This window comes from Oncorhynchus clarkii, chromosome 6 (genome assembly GCF_045791955.1).
Source record: "Oncorhynchus clarkii lewisi isolate Uvic-CL-2024 chromosome 6, UVic_Ocla_1.0, whole genome shotgun sequence".
Taxonomy (NCBI): Eukaryota; Metazoa; Chordata; class Actinopteri; order Salmoniformes; family Salmonidae; genus Oncorhynchus; species Oncorhynchus clarkii.
In genome coordinates this window covers 88,849,796-88,869,818 of record NC_092152.1, presented here as the reverse complement: position 1 = coordinate 88,869,818, position 20,023 = coordinate 88,849,796, and the positions used below count along the sequence as shown (strand labels likewise).

The window sequence follows — 20,023 nt, the reverse complement described above, 5'->3', positions numbered from 1 at the left end:
ATTTTGCTGCACTCGCATTAACATCTGCTAACCATGTGTATGTGACCAATAACATCTGCTAACCATGTGTATGTGACCAATAACATCTGCTAATCATGTGTATGTGACCAATAACATCTGCTAACCATGTGTATGTGACCAATAACATCTGCTAACCATGTGTATGTGACCAATAACATCTGCTAACCATGTGTATGTGACCAATAACATCTGCTAACCATGTGTATGTGACCAATAACATCTGCTAACCATGTGTATGTGACCAATAACATTTGATTTGATTTGATTCATGTCTGTTTTCCCACAACAAAGCAAAGATTTAACATGGACTCAGACCTTCAGTGGTGCGCTCTAATTCTTTGTTGTAACTTAGCAACCACAATGACATTACAGTATGCAGCCACACATAATGATACCCGTACAGCCTTCCCTGTGTGTGAGCTTCGTGTACCAGTTTGTCAGGTGGAATGGAAATACTTATTGCTTTGTTTGTCCGGTGATCAACTGAATTCCCTAGATAATAAAGTCTGTCATTGTTGATCAAGCGTTTGTAAAAATAAAAAATAATAATCTCACAAAATCCCTGCTTGCTTATCATTTATCATCATTACGTTTGTTTTATCTGCGCTTAATCACGTTTCATTTATCAAACGGCTTGTCAAACACTTCTTAAGGGTGACTGTTTTAACTTAGTGACTTTTTAGTGATTTTAGAAAACTTAAAAAATAATGAAAAATGTGATTGGGCGATAAGGAATTCCAAATTTTTTTTGGTCATGTGACACGTTTTCAAAATCAGGTATCTCCGGTATGCAGAAAACCATCAATCATTCATAACGTATCATTTCACTTCATCTTATTAATGCCATCTACCCATCTTTTTCCATCCCTCTTTCCTCTCTTCTCTCATTCCTCTCTTTCTGTTCTTCTCAGCATCACTGCTCGCTGCACACATTCCAGCAGGACAGTACTGTCCTCTCCTCTCTTCTCTCATCCCTCCTTCTTAAAACTGAAGTAATCTAATTTCATCCTACAACCCTAACCAGATTCTCTCTCTCCTCCTTATACGCGTTCATAAACAAATATCTAACCTCTCTCCGAAACCCTTCCTCCCCCTGGTTTCCCGCTGCATGCTGTGTGCTCTGCTGCGTGTCCCAAGAAGAGGTAGTAGAAGTAGAGGTAGCCCCCGAGGCAGCCCCAGAGGAGGAGGTAGAGGAAGAGGAGGTAGAGGAGGAGGCAGAACCCGAGCCTGAGCCTGAGCCTGAGGTTGTAGAGGAGGAAGGTATGTGGCGTAGCTTATTCATTCATCCTTCCCTCGTGCAACCACACCTGTCCCCCAGGTAGACATAGATGAGACCTACTAATATAGTATATAGTCCCTCCTGATAGTGTCGTCCCCCCCCCCCCCCTGTCTCCACCTCAAACCCCTGAGGCACTAATGTTAACTGTTGAGCTACTGGAGGTGCCTCCTCTTCATAACTGCCCTCTATGAAGAAAGCATACTTCTATCGTCTACATCAGGGGTGTCAAACATACTGGATCCCCTGTGAGCTGATTCATGGGACTGGTTTGAGTACAAAATGAGTTTGACACCCCTGGTCTACGTGCTGTATACCCATAGTATACTATGTACTGTATATTAGTACTGTATATCCATAGTATACTATGTACTGTATATTAGTACTGTATACCCATAGTATACTATGTACTGTATATTAGTACTGTATACCAATAGTATACTATGTACTGTATATTAGTGCTGTATACCCATAGTATACTATGTACTGTATATTAGTACTGTATACCCATAGTATACTATGTACTGTATATTAGTACTGTATACCAATAGTATACTATGTACTGTATATTAGTGCTGTATACCCATAGTATACTATGTACTGTATATTAGTACTGTATACCCATAGTATACTATGTACTCTATATTAGTACTGTATATGCATAGTATATTATGTACTGTATATTAGTACTGTATATCCAAAGTATACTATGTACTGTATATTAGTACTGTATATGCACAGTATACTATGTGTATTAGTACTGTGTATCCATAGTGCGGTATGCATATTGGTACTGTATACCCATAGTATACTATGTACTGTATATTAGTACTGCATATCCATAGTATACTATGTGTATTAGTACTGTGTATCCATAGTGCGGTATGCATGTTGGTACTGTATACCCATAGTATACTATGTACTGTATATTAGTACTGTATATGCATAGTATACTATGTGTATTAGTACTGTATATCCATAGTATACTATGTGTATTAGTACAGTGTATCCATAGTGCGGTATGCATATTGGTACTGTATACCCATAGTCTAGTATGAGTATTAGTTACAGCTACAGTACTTTCTCAAGCACGCCTCTGCCTCACTGAATGGCTTCAGCTGCTTCCTCTCAAACTGCTTCTTCAATATCACCGATCATGATCAATCCCAAATCCAACCCTAGGCCCTAGCCCCTAGCCCCACTGCACTTGGAGATCTGAGATGTGCCTAGACAGTGGTATGAGCTAGAGGTTAATGAGGATGAGATCTGAGATGTGCCTAGATGGTGGTAGGAGCTAGAGGTTTTGAGGATGAGATCTGAAACGTGCCTAGAAAGTGGTAGCAGCTAGGGGTTAATGAGGATGAGATCTGATATGTGCCTAGACGGTGGTAGGAGCTAGGGGTTCATGAGGATGAGATCTGAAATGTGCCTAGATGGTGGTAGGAGCTAGAGGTTTTGAGGATGAGATCTGAAACATGCCTAGACAGTGGTAGCAGCTAGGGGTTAATGAGGATGAGATCTGATATGTGCCTAGATGGTGGTAGGAGCTAGGGGTTAATGATGAATGTGGTGTTAGATGTGCCTAGACAGGTGGTAGGAGCTAGGGGTTAATGAGGAATGTGGTGTTAGATGTGCCTAGACAGTGGTAGGAGCTAGGGGTTAATGAGGAATGTGGTGTTAGATGTGCCTAGACAGGTGGTAGGAGCTATGGGTTAATGAGGAACGTGGTGTTAGATGTGCCTAGACAGTGGTAGGGGCTAGGGGTTAATGAGGAATGTGGTGTTAGATGTGCCTAGACAGTGGTAGGGGCTAGGGGTTAATGAGGAATGTGGTGTTAGATGCTGCAGATGCATTGGGCTTGTGGATGAATATATACTATAGCCCTACCTGGGAATATTTACTAAACTAGTAAGGGTGCTAGAAACTAAAGCTAAACCAACGACTGCTATCTTCAATTCTTACTATAACACCTCATCGGGAGCTGCTTCTCCCAGAATGCAACTGGAGAAAAGATACTGAGCCCCTGATTTTTTAGTGCTCTAAACTTTCTGTATATGATGGGAATGTATTAGAACCTGGAGGTTGCTTTCTAGAAATGTTTTGAATATGGCAAATGTATGAAAATGCTCAATGGAAGAAAGGAAGCTTCCATCATAAGTACCTGATTATTATATTTTAATCCTGCTCCAAAATAACCTGATTATTATATTTTAATCCTGCTCCAAAATAACCTGATTATTATATTTGAATCCTGCTCCAAAATAACCATATTATTTTCTTTCAAGCCTGTTTCAAAATAACCTGATTAACATATTTAAATCCTGCTCCAAAATAACCTGATTATTATATTTAAATCCTGCTCCAAAATAACCTGATTATTATATTTTAATCCTGCTCCAAAATAACCATATTATTTTCTTTCAAGCCTGTTCCAAAATAACCAGATTAACATATTTTAATCCTGCTCCAAAATAACCATATTATTTTCTTTCAAGCCTGCTCCAAAATAACCTGATTAACATATTTAAATCCTGCTCCAAAATAACCTGATTAACATATTTAAATCCTGCTCCAAAATAACCTGATTAACATATTTAAATCCTGCTCCAAAATAACCTGATTAACATATTTAAATCCTGCTCCAAAATAACATGATCATTATATTTGAATCCTGCTCCAAAATAACCTGATTAACATATTTAAATCCTGCTCCAAAATAACCTGATTAACATATTTAAATCCTGCTCCAAAATAACCTGATTATTATATTTAAATCCTGCTCCAAAATAACCTGATTATTATATTTTAATCCTGCTCCAAAATAACCATATTATTTTCTTTCAAGCCTGTTCCAAAATAACCTGATTAACATATTTTAATCCTGCTCCAAAATAACCATATTATTTTCTTTCAAGCCTGCTCCAAAATAACCTGATTAACATATTTAAATCCCGCTCCAAAATAACCTGATTAACATATTTAAATCCTGCTCCAAAATACCTGATTAACATATTTAAATCCTGCTCCAAAATAACCCGATTAACATATTTAAATCCTGCTCCAAAATAACCTGATTAACATATTTAAATCCTGCTCCAAAATAACCTGATCATTATATTTGAATCCTGCTCCAAAATAACCTGATTAACATATTTAAATCCTGCTCCAAAATAACCTGATTAACATATTTAAATCCTGCTCCAAAATAACCTGATGACTTTATGTGGATTAAGGTATTTTTTTCATCCATGCCCACCTCTGCTACTCTTCCTCAATGGTCCTAATTTCACTATTACAGAGATGATGTTGAGGAAGGCGGTCCCTCATTCCTTCAACCTCGTTATACCTGTGTTTCATTACCGCAACGGCACGGATGAAGGATGACGTTTCCTCATATAAAAGGATCTTTCTTTGCCCCGTTTGAGATCTTGTCTGAAAAGCTTATTTTATTAACCTATAAAGGACTGATTACAGGAACGGTGCAGAAAGTTGATGACCGTTAATTAACAACTTGTTCATCTCTCACATTGGGGTGTTATTTAATATAATACCGTATATCAATTATTTATTGTTATAGTTCATATTCATATTTACCTGTTTTCTTGAAGTGTACTTCTGGCCACATTTACTGTAATATATGGTGGTCATAAATGTATTACACTGGTCATAAACACCTCAATTTGGGTGAGTGAATGTTCTGCAGAGCTGTGCCTAGTCAACTGAATGTGTACTGAATGCGCTAGCAGGCACCAGGGTTGTAAACTTCTGGGAACTTCTGGGAATTTCCAGTTTTCTTCTTCAGAAATCCCATTGGAAGATTTCTGGAACTCTCCGGGAACTTTGCAACCCTGGCGGGCACCGACAGCTTGTCCTGAGCTTATGTACAGTATATATCACTAATCATGATATCTATTCTGCTCTTGCTTTGGATGTTTGCTGCATGCAGAGGCCTATGAAGAGGAAGGTATGTGTATTCAAGTTTTTAAAGTTGTATGTGTACCTCTGATTGGACAGACTGCACTGTGTCAGTCTCCTCTCCCAGTTCAGGAGGTTTACGCTATCGCAAGACTGGAGAAAGAGACCCTGTCCATGAGTCCACGTGCTCCAGTAGCAAAACACTGCCCAAATGTAGTCTCCTGCTAAATATCTTTCCCCTATATTCGCAACAAATTAATGAAAGTTAAAGGCCTGAGTAATCTCGGGAACCAAGAACCAAATCTCACGTGAAAAGTCTGTCACGCGAAACTACGGCCTGAGTGGCCTATATGAGAAATGACAGCAAACAGACCTGTTGTGACAGCGTGAGAAAGGGTGACGGAATATGAAATGCTGCAGTGACTCCTATGTTCATGTCTGCTCTGTCTGCTTCTCTTCCTGCATGACATTCTGCCAAACCAGTCGAGGAAGGAGAACAAGATGGTACTTTGTATTTCTCTGACTGCTAGAGTGTTGCTGTTGCTTTGCTTGTGGTTTCTACCTGTTTTGAGTGTGAACGTCAAGCCAAAATCTAATCACAATGGCAACGATGTTTTCGGTACTTATTGACAATTCATTGTAATTTCTGATTTTAATGAATATTTCTATCACCAACTTGACTTTTGGAATAGAATTAACATGTATCATCCAAGAACAGAATTCAGTCTTGGATTGTAGAAAGAGTCTAATTCTGTCAATTAAGTAGTTCTAATGAAGAAGAAAGGAGGAAGGAAGTCATAAATAGCATAGAGATCCTACATAGTGAATAGTAAAGTATTACTCTTGTCCTACTCATCCTTTACAAGCACCTACACTGTACATATCTGTTGTTATACATGTTAACAGCTTTTTTTTCACTAACACATACCAAATTAACATCGTGAAATTGAAAGTAAAACCTACAAAACGGTTTACTTTTCCTATTATAATATGAATGAGTTATTATTTTTTTCTAAGTGAATAAAAGTAGCCTGAAACTGCGGCCCAGAGATGTAACACGAAGTGTGTCCACACGGATATGTCCCCTTGATTAACCGAACCTCCATTTTTGGGGTCTGTTGCTTGAGATCTTTGTCACTGGTTATGTGATATCTCTAACACTGTATTATATTCTTCCCCCCACGTTTACGATGTTCTTACCGAACAGAGGAGAAGCCCAAGTTCAAGTGAGTAGAACTTCTATCCAACATTCATGTCAAACCAACCAATTCAAGCTGTGTGTGTGTGTTCATCAGGGTTGGGATCAAGTCAATCCATTCAGGAAGTAAACTGAAATTACAATTACAATTGTCCTAATTGGAAGGAAAAAAAACAAGTGAAGGAGGAATTGAAGGAATTGGAATTCGCTACAATTTCAGATTACTTGGTGAATTGACTGAATTGAAACTGAATTTTAACCGGAAGTCCAGGACCCTGGCTGTTTGTAACCCTGTAGCTTGTATGCTAAATGTTTTAGAAGGACAGAACCCTGGCTTCCACATGTTTGTAACCCTGTAGCTTGTATGCTAAATGTTTTAGAAGGACAGAACCCTGGCTTCCACATGTTTGTAACCCTGTAGCTTGTATGCTAAATGTTTTAGAAGGACAGAACCCTGGCTTCCACATGTTTGTAACCCTGTAGCTTGTATGCTAAATGTTTTAGAAGGACAGAACCCTGGCTTCCACATGTTTGTAACCCTGTAGCTTGTATGCTAAATGTTTTAGAAGGACAGAACCCTGGCTTCCACATGTTTGTAACCCTGTAGCTTGTATGCTAAATGTTTTAGAAGGACAGAACCCTGGCTTCCACATGTTTGTAACCCTGTAGCTTGTATGCTAAATGTTTTAGAAGGACAGAACCCTGGCTTCCACATGTTTGTAACCCTGTAGCTTGTATGCTAAATGTTTTAGAAGGACAGAACCCTGGCTTCCACATGTTTGTAACCCTGTAGCTTGTATGCTAAATGTTTTAGAAGGACAGAACCCTGGCTTCCACATGTTTGTAACCCTGTAGCTTGTATGCTAAATGTTTTAGAAGGACAGAACCCTGGCTTCCACATGTTTGTAACCCTGTAGCTTGTATGCTAAATGTTTTAGAAGGACAGAACCCTGGCTTCCACATGTTTGTAACCCTGTAGCTTGTATGCTAAATGTTTTAGAAGGACAGAACCCTGGCTTCCACATGTTTGTAACCCTGTAGCTTGTATGCTAAATGTTTTAGAAGGACAGAACCCTGGCTTCCACATGTTTGTAACCCTGTAGCTTGTATGCTAAATGTTTTAGAAGGACAGAACCCTGGCTTCCACATGTTTGTAACCCTGTAGCTTGTATGCTAAATGTTTTAGAAGGACAGAACCCTGGCTTCCACATGTTTGTAACCCTGTAGCTTGTATGCTAAATGTTTTAGAAGGACAGAACCAACAGTGGCAGCTCCAGAACCAGGTGAATTTTGCTGCGTTGTGCTAAAAGCATTAGATATAACTTACGTGGCATATTTTGACATTCCATAGAGTCCCTAAGGTCCCTGATGGCGAGAAGGTGGACTTTGACGTAAGTACACTATAAATCTTTTATCCTAAATCCTGTTTCCTGAACTAAAACATCCTTGGCCAAAAGAAAGCAACCGTTTAGGTCTGGTACAGTGATACAACACTTGAGGTCATCTCTCTCTAACTTTTGTTGTTTTAACAGGACCTCCATAAGAAGCGTCAGAACAAAGACCTGATTGAGCTGCAGGGGCTGATCGACGTCCATTTTGAGAACAGGAAGAAGGAGGAGGAGGAGCTTATCGCCCTCAAGTCCAGAATTGTGAGCTGTTATTACCTCGCCTTTACAGCTGTAAATACAGGTGTACATACCAGGGTTTGGGAGTCAAATCCATTTAAATTGCAGACCATTCAGGAAGTACTCTGCAATTACAACTACAATTCTTCTTCTATTCTTTTCAATTAGGAACATTTGGAATTGGAGTTGGAGTTGGAGTAAATTGGAGTAATTTGGTTAACATTCTGAATTGACTGGAATTTAAATGGAATTGACCTTAACCCTGGTAGAACCAGGTATAAATTCAGGAGTAGAAACTATGCTTGACTTGCAGAATGGAGCCCAAACTGATACATAGATCGATGTTGACCTTCTGGGAATTTTGGGCTTCTGTCTTGAAGAACTTCTAGAACTTAATTCCAATCCTTTAGCCCAAGTAACAAGGCTACAGTAAACCATTTGTTCTGGTGGCCTAACAACCTATCTCTTAGCCCAAGTAACAAGGCTACAGTAAACCATGTGTTCTGGTGGCCTAACAACCCATCTCTTAGCCCAAGTAACAAGGCTACAGTAAACCATGTGTTCTGGTGGCCTAACAACCTATCTCTTAGCCCAAGTAACACGGCTACAGTAAGCCATGTCTTCTGCTGGCAGACCGGTGAACAACTGTGTCTGTGGTTCTATTCCTCTCAGGAGAAACGCAGGTCAGAGAGGGCTGAGATCCAGAGGGTACGCACTGAGAAGGACAAGGAACGCCAGGCCAGACGTGAGGTCTGTATAGCCTAAACTCTGCAGGCAAACACATGAATTCAACATGTACTTTAAGTTGTTTTTTTTTTACCAACATGTGGTTGCTTAACGTGGGTGTTGTTGATGCTTAACGTGGGTGTTGTTGTTGCTTAACGTGGGTGTTGTTGTTGCTTAACGTGGGTGTTGTGGTTGCTTAACGTGGGTGTTTTTGTTGCTTAACGTGGGTGTTGTGGTTACTTAACGTGGGTGTTGTGGTTGCTTAACGTGGGTGTTGTTGTTGCTTAACGTGGGTGTTGTTGTTGCTTAACGTGGGTGTTGTTGTTGCTTAACGTGGGTGTTGTTGTTGCTTAACGTGGGTGTTGTGGTTGCTTAACGTGGGTGTTTTTGTTGCTTAACGTGGGTGTTGTGGTTACTTAACGTGGGTGTTGTGGTTGCTTAACGTGGGTGTTGTTGTTGCTTAACGTGGGTGTTGTTGTTGCTTAATGTGGGTGTTGTTGTTGCTTAACGTGGGTGTTGTTGTTGCTTAACGTGGGTGTTGTGGTTGCTTAACGTGGGTGTTTTTGTTGCTTAACGTGGGTGTTGTGGTTACTTAACGTGGGTGTTGTGGTTGCTTAACGTGGGTGTTGTTGTTGCTTAACGTGGGTGTTGTTGTTGCTTAATGTGGGTGTTGTTGTTGCTTAACGTGGGTGTTGTTGTTGCTTAACGTGGGTGTTGTGGTTGCTTAACGTGGGTGTTGTTGTTGCTTAACGTGGGTGTTGTTGTTTCTTAACGTGGGTGTTGTTGTTGCTTAATGTGGGTGTTGTTGTTGCTTAACGTGGGAGTTGTTGTTGCTTAACGTGGGTGTTGTGGTTGCTTAACGTGGGTGTTGTGGTTGCTTAACGTGGCTGTTGTGGTTACTTAACGTGGGTGTTGTGGTTGCTTGTACAGGAGGAAAGGCTGAAGAAGGAGGAGATGGATCAAAGGAGAAAGGCTGATGATGACGCTAAGAAGAAGTCAGCTCTGACCAACATGGGCTCCAGCTATAGCAGCTCACTGCAGAAGGTCAGGTGACCTCCACACACACCACGCTAAACACAAATCCAGGGCCTCTCAAAATGCTCCTCGTTTTCTACTTTTTATTTTATTTAACTAGACAAGTCAGTTAATTAAGAGCAAATTCTTATTTACAATGATGGCCCACCCAGGCCAAACCATATCTCGGAGGACACTGGGGCCTTAGACCACTGCGCCATTCGGGAGTGCACTACCTTGTTCCCTACATATAGAGTGTACTACCTCGTTCCCTACATATAGAGTGTATTTCTTTGGAAAACATAGACCTATCTTCATCACAGCCAACCTGCTCTTCTGGAAACACGTTTTAAGGTTTAATTAGTGGATGCTTCAGTCCTAGTTGTTTCCATGAAATGACACGCATCACATAACAACATTCACCTGTCTGAACTTGCCATCCTAGAAGTCGTTTGTGCTGACGTCAAACATGACGCGATTCATTTATCCGTGTAGGCCAGCTCTGTCCCAACCCATCAGTTTCTGGGACCAATCAGAACGGGTCAGAATGTGTTCGCTTACTCAAAGAGATCCAGAAGAAACAATAGCGGCCGTGGCGTTGGGCCTGAGTGATGTGGATGGGCAGCCAGGCTATATTCCCTATGTGTGTGTGTGTCTCTGAACCTGTTGCCGTTGCTCTGTCACCTCCCCAGGCCGACACTAAGAGAGGAGGTAAGAAGCAGACTGAGAGAGAGAAGAAGAAGAAGATCCTGGCGGAGCGACGTAAACCTCTCAACATCGACCATCTGAACGAGGACAAGCTAAAGTAAGATGTTCGTCTCGGTGGGAGCGTGGATATGTTTGTTTCTGTGTTAGTCAAAAATAGGCAGAGTCCTGAACCTGAGCCCCTTGACATAGTTGTAGAGGAACTAGAATATTCCTTGTAGACATCTCTAGACTATGAGAATACTTCCTTTCGCTGTGGTCATTTTCAGATCACAGAAATGTGCCGTTTTTGAGCCAACCTCCTGAATGTGTTGTCCTTTGCAGGGACAAGGCCAAGGATCTATGGGAGTGGATGCACCTACTGGAGTCTGAGAAGTATGAACACATTGAGAAACTCAAGAGGCAGAAGTATGAGGTGAGTGATTATTTTACATTTACATTTTTTATGTGCTTCTTCCATAGAGATACTATGCAAAATGACCGTTATTATACATTAGGGTTGGAGTCAATTCACTTTTCAATTAAGTATTTTTTGAATACAATAAAAAGTATATATATATTATCGATTTTTTTTTCTCTCCACATAATTTGAAGGGGCAATCTGTAGTAGATACATACACTACGTGGTCAAAAGTATGTGGACACCTGCTCGTCGAACATCTCATTCCAAAATCATGGGCATTAATATGGAGTTGGTCCCCACCCTTTGATGCTATATCAGCCTCCGCTCTTCTGGGAAGGCTTTCCACTAAATGTTGGAACATTGCTGCTATAACAGCCTCCACTCTTCTGGGAAGGCTTTCCACTAGATGTTGGAACATTGCTGCTATAACAGCCTCCACTCTTCTGGGAAGGCTTTCCACTAGATGTTGGAACATTGCTGCTATAACAGCCTCCACTCTCCTGGGAAGGCTTTCCACTAGATGTTGGAACATTGCTGCTATAACAGCCTCCACTCTCCTGGGAAGGCTTTCCACTAGATGTTGGGACATTGCTGCTATAACAGCCTCCACTCTCCTGGGAAGGCTTTCCACTAGATGTTGGAACATTGCTGCGGGGACTTGCTTACATTCAGTCACAAGAGCATTAGTGAGGTCGGGCACTGATGTTGGGCGATTAGGCCTGGCCCGCAGTCATCGTTCCAATTCATCCCCAAAGGTGTTCGATGGGGTTGAGGTCAGGGCTCTGTGCAGGCCAGTCAAGTTCTTCCACACCGAGTGGAGTACGCTTTGTTATTGTCATAATAATTAGAACAATTATAGTCTAAGTGGTTCAGGGTCAATTTACTTTTGCAGTGCCGTTCCCGCCCCTGTTTTGGTAAAAACCTGTGCTATTGTGCTCTTATGTATTTGATTGACTACTGATTCATAATCAGAGGGTAAGCGTTTTCTCTCATTCTGTAAGGAAGGACTTGCCGGTTGTCGTTCAGACAGAAGGCAATGCTGAAAACCATGTTTCAGGCAAAAAACGTGTTATTATTACAATGATCAACTTTGTGCACACAGAGGCTAATTATACATTTAGGGTCAGTTTCCCAGACACCTGTAACTGAAGATTCTCAATTGATCTGGATTTCTATACCAGAACTAGGCTTAATTTGTGTCTGGTAAACCAGCCCTTACTGTTACATCAGTGGTAGGTAGATTCACCAGATGTTGAGACAAAGGGGTTTTCTTACTGTTACATCAGTGGTAGGTAGATTCACCAGATGGTGAGATAAAGGGGTTTTCTTACTGTTACATCAGTGGTAGGTAGATTCACCAGATGGTGAGATAAAGGGGTTTTCTTACTGTTACATCAGTGGTAGGTAGATTCACCAGATGGTGAGATAAAGGGGTTTTCTTACTGTTACATCAATGGTAGGTAGATTCACCAGATGGTGAGATAAAGGGGTTTTCTTACTGTTACATCAGTGGTAGGTAGATTCACCAGATGGTGAGATAAAGGGGTTTTCTTACTGTTACATCAGTGGTAGGTAGATTCACCAGATGGTGAGATAAAGGGGTTTTCTTACTGTTACATCAGTGGTAGGTAGATTCACCAGACGGTGAGATAAAGGGGTTTTCTTACTGTTACATCAGTGGTAGGTAGATTCACCAGACGGTGAGATAAAGGGGTTTTCTTACTGTTACATCAGTGGTAGGTAGATTCACCAGACGGTGAGATAAAGGGGTTTTCTTACTGTTACATCAGTGGTAGGTAGATTCACCAGACGGTGAGATAAAGGGGTTTTCTTACTGTTACATCAGTGGTAGGTAGATTCACCAGATGGTGAGATAAAGGGGTTTTCTTACTTTTACATCAGTGGTAGGTAGATTCACCAGAGGGTGAGATAAAGGGGTTTTCTTACTGTTACATCAGTGGTAGGTAGATTCACCAGATGGTGAGATAAAGGGGTTTCTTACTTTTACATCAGTGGTAGGTAGATTCACCAGAGGGTGAGATAAAGGGGTTTTCTTACTGTTACATCAGTGGTAGGTAGATTCACCAGATGGTGAGATAAAGGGGTTTTCTTACTGTTACATCAGTGGTAGGTAGTTTCACCAGATGGTGAGATAAAGGGGTTTTCTTACTGTTACATCAGTGGTAGGTAGATTCACCAGATGGTGAGATAAAGGGGTTTTCTTACTGTTACATCAGTGGTAGGTAGATTCACCAGATGGTGAGATAAAGGGGTTTTCTTACTGTTACATCAGTGGTAGGTAGATTCACCAGAGGGTGAGATAAAGGGGTTTTCTTACTGTTACATCAGTGGTAGGTAGATTCACCAGATGGTGAGATAAAGGGGTTTTCTTACTGTTACATCAGTGGTAGGTAGATTCACCAGATGGTGAGATAAAGGGGTTTTCTTACTGTTACATCAGTGGTAGGTAGATTCACCAGATGGTGAGATAAAGGGGTTTTCTTACTGTTACATCAGTGGTAGGTAGATTCACCAGATGGTGAGATAAAGGGGTTTTCTTACTGTTACATCAGTGGTAGGTAGATTCACCAGATGGTGAGATAAAGGGGTTTTCTTACTGTTACATCAGTGGTAGGTAGATTCACCAGATGGTGAGATAAAGGGGTTTTCTTACTGTTACATCAGTGGTAGGTAGATTCACCAGATGGTGAGATAAAGGGGTTTTCTTACTGTTACATCAGTGGTAGGTAGATTCACCAGATGGTGAGATAAAGGGGTTTTCTTACTGTTACATCAGTGGTAGGTAGATTCACCAGATGGTGAGATAAAGGGGTTTTCTTACTGTTACATCAGTGGTAGGTAGATTCACCAGATGGTGAGATAAAGGGGTTTTCTTACTGTTACATCAGTGGTAGGTAGATTCACCAGAGGGTGAGATAAAGGGGTTTTCTTACTGTTACATCAGTGGTAGGTAGATTCACCAGATGGTGAGATAAAGGGGTTTTCTTACTGTTACATCAATGGTAGGTAGTTTCACCAGATGGTGAGATAAAGGGGTTTTCTTACTGTTACATCAGTGGTAGGTAGATTCACCAGATGGTGAGATAAAGGGGTTTTCTTACTGTTACATCAGTGGTAGGTAGATTCACCAGATGGTGAGATAAAGGGGTTTTCTTACTGTTACATCAGTGGTAGGTAGATTCACCAGATGGTGAGATAAAGGGGTTTTCTTACTGTTACATCAGTGGTAGGTAGATTCACCAGATGGTGAGATAAAGGGGTTTTCTTACTGTTACATCAGTGGTAGGTAGATTCACCAGATGGTGAGATAAAGGGGTTTTCTTACTGTTACATCAGTGGTAGGTAGATTCACCAGATGGTGAGATAAAGGGGTTTTCTTACTGTTACATCAGTGGTAGGTAGATTCACCAGATGGTGAGATAAAGGGGTTTTCTTACTGTTACATCAGTGGTAGGTAGATTCACCAGATGGTGAGATAAAGGGGTTTTCTTACTGTTACATCAGTGGTAGGTAGATTCACCAGATGGTGAGATAAAGGGGTTTTCTTACTGTTACATCAGTGGTAGGTAGATTCACCAGATGGTGAGATAAAGGGGTTTTCTTACTGTTACATCAGTGGTAGGTAGATTCACCAGATGGTGAGATAAAGGGGTTTTCTTACTGTTACATCAGTGGTAGGTAGATTCACCAGATGGTGAGATAAAGGGGTTTTCTTACTGTTACATCAGTGGTAGGTAGATTCACCAGATGGTGAGATAAAGGGGTTTTCTTACTGTTACATCAGTGGTAGGTAGATTCACCAGATGGAGAGATAAAGGGGTTTTCTTACTGTTACATCAGTGGTAGGTAGATTCACCAGATGGTGAGATAAAGGGGTTTTCTTACTGTTACATCAGTGGTAGGTAGATTCACCAGATGGTGAGATAAAGGGGTTTTCTTACTGTTACATCAGTGGTAGGTAGATTCACCAGATGGTGAGATAAAGGGGTTTTCTTACTGTTACATCAGTGGTAAGTAGTTTCACCAGATGGTGAGATAAAGGGGTTTTCTTACTGTTACATCAGTGGTAGGTAGTTTCACCAGATGGTGAGATAAAGGGGTTTTCTTACTGTTACATCAATGGTAGGTAGATTCACCAGATGGTGAGATAAAGGGGTTTTCTTACTGTTACATCAGTGGTAGGTAGATTCACCAGATGGTGAGATAAAGGGGTTTTCTTACTGTTACATCAGTGGTAGGTAGATTCACCAGATGGTGAGATAAAGGGGTTTTCTTACTGTTACATCAGTGGTAGGTAGATTCACCAGATGGTGAGATAAAGGGGTTTTCTTACTGTTACATCAATGGTAGGTAGATTCACCAGATGGTGAGATAAAGGGGTTTTCTTACTGTTACATCAGTGGTAGGTAGATTCACCAGATGGTGAGATAAAGGGGTTTTCTTACTGTTACATCAGTGGTAGGTAGATTCACCAGATGGTGAGATAAAGGGGTTTTCTTACTGTTACATCAGTGGTAGGTAGATTCACCAGATGGTGAGATAAAGGGGTTTTCTTACTGTTACATCAGTGGTAGGTAGATTCACCAGATGGTGAGATAAAGGGGTTTTCTTACTGTTACATCAGTGGTAGGTAGATTCACCAGATGGTGAGATAAAGGGGTTTTCTTACTGTTACATCAGTGGTAGGTAGATTCACCAGATGGTGAGATAAAGGGGTTTTCTTACTGTTACATCAGTGGTAGGTAGATTCACCAGATGGTGAGATAAAGGGGTTTTCTTACTGTTACATCAGTGGTAGGTAGTTTCACCAGATGGTGAGATAAAGGGGTTTTCTTACTGTTACATCAGTGGTAGGTAGATTCACCAGATGGTGAGATAAAGGGGTTTTCTTACTGTTACATCAGTGGTAGGTAGATTCACCAGATGGTGAGATAAAGGGGTTTTCTTACTGTTACATCAGTGGTAGGTAGATTCACCAGATGGTGAGATAAAGGGGTTTTCTTACTGTTACATCAGTGGTAGGTAGATTCACCAGATGGTGAGATAAAGGGGTTTTGAGCCATTTTTTTGTTTTACCTTTATTTAACTCGGCAAGTCAGTTAAGAACAAATTCTTATTTTCAATGACGGCCTAGGAACAGTGGGTTAACTGCCTCGTTCAGGGGTAGAACGACAGATTTTTACCTTGTCAGCTCTGGGATTTGATCTTGCAACCTTTCGGTTACTGGTCCAACACTTTAATTTGGGGAGGAAATTGTGGTAATTGCTGGAGTAGGATGGTTGGATTGGAATCAAATTCATTAAACACACGTGTTTGATGCCATTTCATTCGCTCCTTTTCGGTCAGTATTAGTGTGAGCCGTCCTCCCCTCCTGTGATTTAATGACATCAGATCAACTACAAACCCTTGTGAAGATATTGACTGTGCCGATCCAGACACTAGTCCACTAGTGCTGTAGTGGGTATGTGTGTCGGTGAGAGTAGTCTTGGTTTCCCACCTCATCCCAACAGGTCGTTCCAACAGGACTGCTGCTGTCTCTTTAAAGGTGTCGCTAACGACCCAGAGGTCATGGGTCAAATGTAACGCCCACTGGCAACCTCTCTGCTGCTTCTGATTGGTTTAAACACGCTCATGTGTTGTTTTTTCAGGTCATCTCTCTCAGAAATCGTATTGATGAGCTTCAGAAACAGTAAGTACTGCCTCCCACTCCCTCAGAATTCCTTCCTCTCCCAGTCATTGTCTGCCTCCCTGTTGGAACCCTATTCCGAATATAGTGCACTAATTTTGACCAGGGCCCATAGGGTTCCCGATAAAAAGTAGTGCACTATTTAGTGAATAGGGTGCCATTTTGGGACCAAAACCCACTCTCTTCACTCCTCAGCGACAGTATGATGATCTGATGCATGTCCTAATAATGAAAGGCATTGTCATAACACTTTAATTCAACGCCATAATATGTCAATAGGAAGTGAGCCTCAACACTATAATATGTCAATAGGAAGTGAGTCTCAACGCTATAATATGTCAATAGGAAGTGAGTCTCAACGCCATAATATGTCAACAGGAAGTGAGTCTCAACGCTATAATATGTCAATAGGAAGTGAGCCTCAACGCCATAATATGTCAACAGGAAGTGAGTCTCAACGCTATAATATGTCAACAGGAAGTGAGTCTCAGCACCATAATATGTCAACAGGAAGTACTTTAACCACACCATCCCCAGCTACTGGATGTACTCGTGAAGTGTTTAACATTTCACCACTTGCTCTTTAATTGGTCCAAGTATTCTTCAAGATTGATCAAAAGGGAACAAATTGCTCTTAACATTGGCCTACCAAACATTGTAGCCCACAATAATTTATTGTCTTAATTTCTTTGCTATCTGTCTGTCTGAGTATGTGTGGATGAGTCTTTCTGTCTGAGTCTGGGTGGATGAGTCTTTCTGTCTGAGTCTGGGTGGATGAGTCTTTCTGTCTGAGTCTGTGTGGATGAGTCTTTCTGTCTGAGTCTGGGTGGATGAGTCTTTCTGTCTGAGTCTGGGTGGATGAGTCTTTCTGTCTGAGTCTGGGTGGATGAGTCTTTCTGTCTGAGTCTGCGTGGATGAGTCTTTCTGTCTGAGTCTGGCTGGATGAGTCTTTCTGTCTGAGTCTGGGTGGATGAGTCTTTCTGTCTGACTCTGGGTGGATGAGTCTTTCTGTCTGAGTCTGCGTGGATGAGTCTTTCTGTCTGAGTCTGGGTGGATGAGTCTTTCTGTCTGGGTGGATGAGTCTTTCTGTCTGAGTCTGGGTGGATGAGTCTTTCTGACTGAGTCTGCGTGGATGAGTCTTTCTGTCTGAGTCTGGGTGGATGAGTCTTTCTGTCTGAGTCTGGGTGGATGAGTCTTTCTGTCTGAGTCTGGGTGGATGAGTCTTTCTGTCTGAGTCTGGGTGGATGAATATTTCTGTCTGAGTCTGGGTGGATGAGTCTTTCTGTCTGAGTCTGGGTGGAGGAGTCTTTCTGTCTGAATCTGGGTGGATGAGTCTTTCTGTCTGAGTCTGCGTGGATGAGTCTTTCTGTCTGAGTCTGGGTGGATGAGTCTTTCTGTCTGAGTTTGGGTGGATGAGTCTTTCTGTCTGAGTCTGGGTGGATGAGTCACGTGTGGAGAACTTTCATTCTTCAAGGATGACATATCTACTGTGTTTTACAATAGTATACTGAACATGACATCTACTGTGTTTTACAATAGTATACTGAACACAATATCTACTGTGTTTTACAATAGCAAACTGAACACAATATCTACTGTGTTTTACAATAGCAAACTGAACACGACATCTACTGGGTTTTACAATAGCAAACTGAACACAACACTGTTTCTGGGATAGCTTAAAGATAGTCCAACATTTTGAACAAATAATCAAATCAAACACAACTTTTTTTCCCCCTTGTATGATAGGCTTCTTTTAAAAAACGATTTACTCTCACGGGAGTAATAACGTTGGTAAAAAATAGTGCCTCCTGACCTCAGAATTAATGTTGGGCTCACCTACTATTTTGGATATTGTAATTTACACGTGGTATGTTATTCTAAACATGTAAATAAATCATACATTATAACTATGGTTCACCAATGGGACTATGTCATTGGCTGCTGTTTAAAGCCAATGCTTGACACTAGAGGGCATTACCTACATAACAGAACAGGACCCCTGACGTGTGTTTGCACTGTTGACGCATTGCAGCAGCAAGAAGGGAGCCGCAGCCCGCCGCAGAAAGTAAACTGCGCCGACCTCAAGAGGCCTCGGCACCGGCGTGCGTCCGCCATGCTGCCCACTTCTGTACCGGCAGGGACAACTGCCTCTGCCTCTGCCCGCAACAGCCATCCAGAGACCGGCTAGACCCACGTCATGGAACCGACAAGATGCACTGGATGTCCTACTGTCTGCTTTCGTGTTATGTGAATTATGTTGTCACAGTCGCATTCTTCTCATGTCCTGTCCTCTCACAGCGGACTGTTGTTAGGTTCTCATGTCCTGTCCTCTCACAGCGGACTGCTAGGTTCTCATGTCCTGTCCTCTCACACCGGACTGTTAGGTTCTCATGTCCTGTCCTCTCACACCGGACTGCTAGGTTCTCATGTCCTGTCCTCTCACACCGGACTGTTAGGTTCTCATGTCCTGTCCTCTCACACCGGACTGCTAGGTTCTCATGTCCTGTCCTCTCACACCGGACTGTTAGGTTCTCATCGTATTTTTTTTGTAAATAAAAAAGAGTGACGCTTCCTGTGTCTGTGTTGCTGTTGTGTGTTAACTGTTTTCTCAGCACAATAAAACACATCTTATTTACTTTAACATCGCGCAATATAGTTTGGGTGGGCCTACTCTTGTGAGGCGACAGTAGCCTAACTCAGGTGGGTTTACAAGTCTTCCATGATTTAAAATAATTTCAAATAATATATATTTTTTCTAGAATCCAGATATCCAGATATCAATATGTAGCCTATTGATAATTTCTCTATGATAATTTGTAAGATCACTCACTGTAGGCTATCTGTAAAATCATAAACCTAGATTTAATTACCCCGGAAATGGTAAAAATACTAATGTTTTTTTTTTAAGTAGGCTTATTCGATAGACCTAACAGCGAAACATCTCAAATAGAAAATACACGTTAGCTAAATGTCATCATGTATTCAATAAAAAATCAAATCTAAAAAAAAAATAGAATCTATGCAACTTCTCAAAATCCCCCAAAATGTGATAGCTTTCGTTTAATGTTACATTTAAATAATTTAGCAGAAGCTCATTTCGGAGTTTGAATGTCGGAGTTTGAACCAGCTGTATTTCAGTTACTGGCCCAACGCTCTTAACCCTCCTGTTGTGTTCGTTTCATGTTAATTAATTCTGTGTTTCCGGTCCAAAATGACCGCCCCATTATAGCTGATTATAAATCCATAATAATAGATATATTATCACCTAATATTGTGTTAGATCTTTTTATCAATTTAAGTTATTGTGAACATTACACGTTTTGGACTTCTATTTGCTATTTATGGCCTGTAGGCCTCATTGACCTGAGCTAATACACTCGTTTGTGAGTAAAACAAGCATCATGTATGGATTATTTTGACTATAACAAAT

At 41.2% G+C, this 20,023-nt stretch overlaps 1 protein-coding gene across 7 annotated transcripts in view; it reads left to right on the top strand.

Moving 5' to 3' along the window:
• LOC139411776 (troponin T, fast skeletal muscle isoforms-like) overlaps positions 1 to 19,164 on the top strand; it is a 32,687-nt gene extending 13,523 nt beyond the window's left edge. The window contains exons 4-16 of one of the 7 annotated variants that reach the window (XR_011634641.1): positions 1,159 to 1,281; positions 5,244 to 5,261; positions 5,696 to 5,716; positions 6,420 to 6,438; positions 7,762 to 7,801; positions 7,943 to 8,059; positions 8,708 to 8,785; positions 9,692 to 9,805; positions 10,468 to 10,580; positions 10,805 to 10,895; positions 16,553 to 16,593; positions 18,626 to 18,941; positions 19,122 to 19,164. Coding sequence is in view for 6 of the 7 variants with exons in the window: in XM_071158511.1 (XP_071014612.1) it covers positions 1,159 to 1,281; positions 5,244 to 5,261; positions 5,696 to 5,716; positions 6,420 to 6,438; positions 7,762 to 7,801; positions 7,943 to 8,059; positions 8,708 to 8,785; positions 9,692 to 9,805; positions 10,468 to 10,580; positions 10,805 to 10,895; positions 16,553 to 16,593; positions 18,626 to 18,662 (812 nt within the window). In the remaining variant the exon portion in view is untranslated. Of the gene's footprint in view, positions 1 to 1,158; positions 1,282 to 5,243; positions 5,262 to 5,695; positions 5,717 to 6,419; positions 6,439 to 7,761; positions 7,802 to 7,942; positions 8,060 to 8,707; positions 8,786 to 9,691; positions 9,806 to 10,467; positions 10,581 to 10,804; positions 10,896 to 16,552; positions 16,594 to 18,625 lie in introns of all 7 variants that reach the window. The other 6 variants (XM_071158512.1, XM_071158511.1, XM_071158515.1 and 3 more) reach the window with 6 other exon arrangements.
• The last annotated feature ends 859 nt before the right edge of the window (positions 19,165 to 20,023 follow it).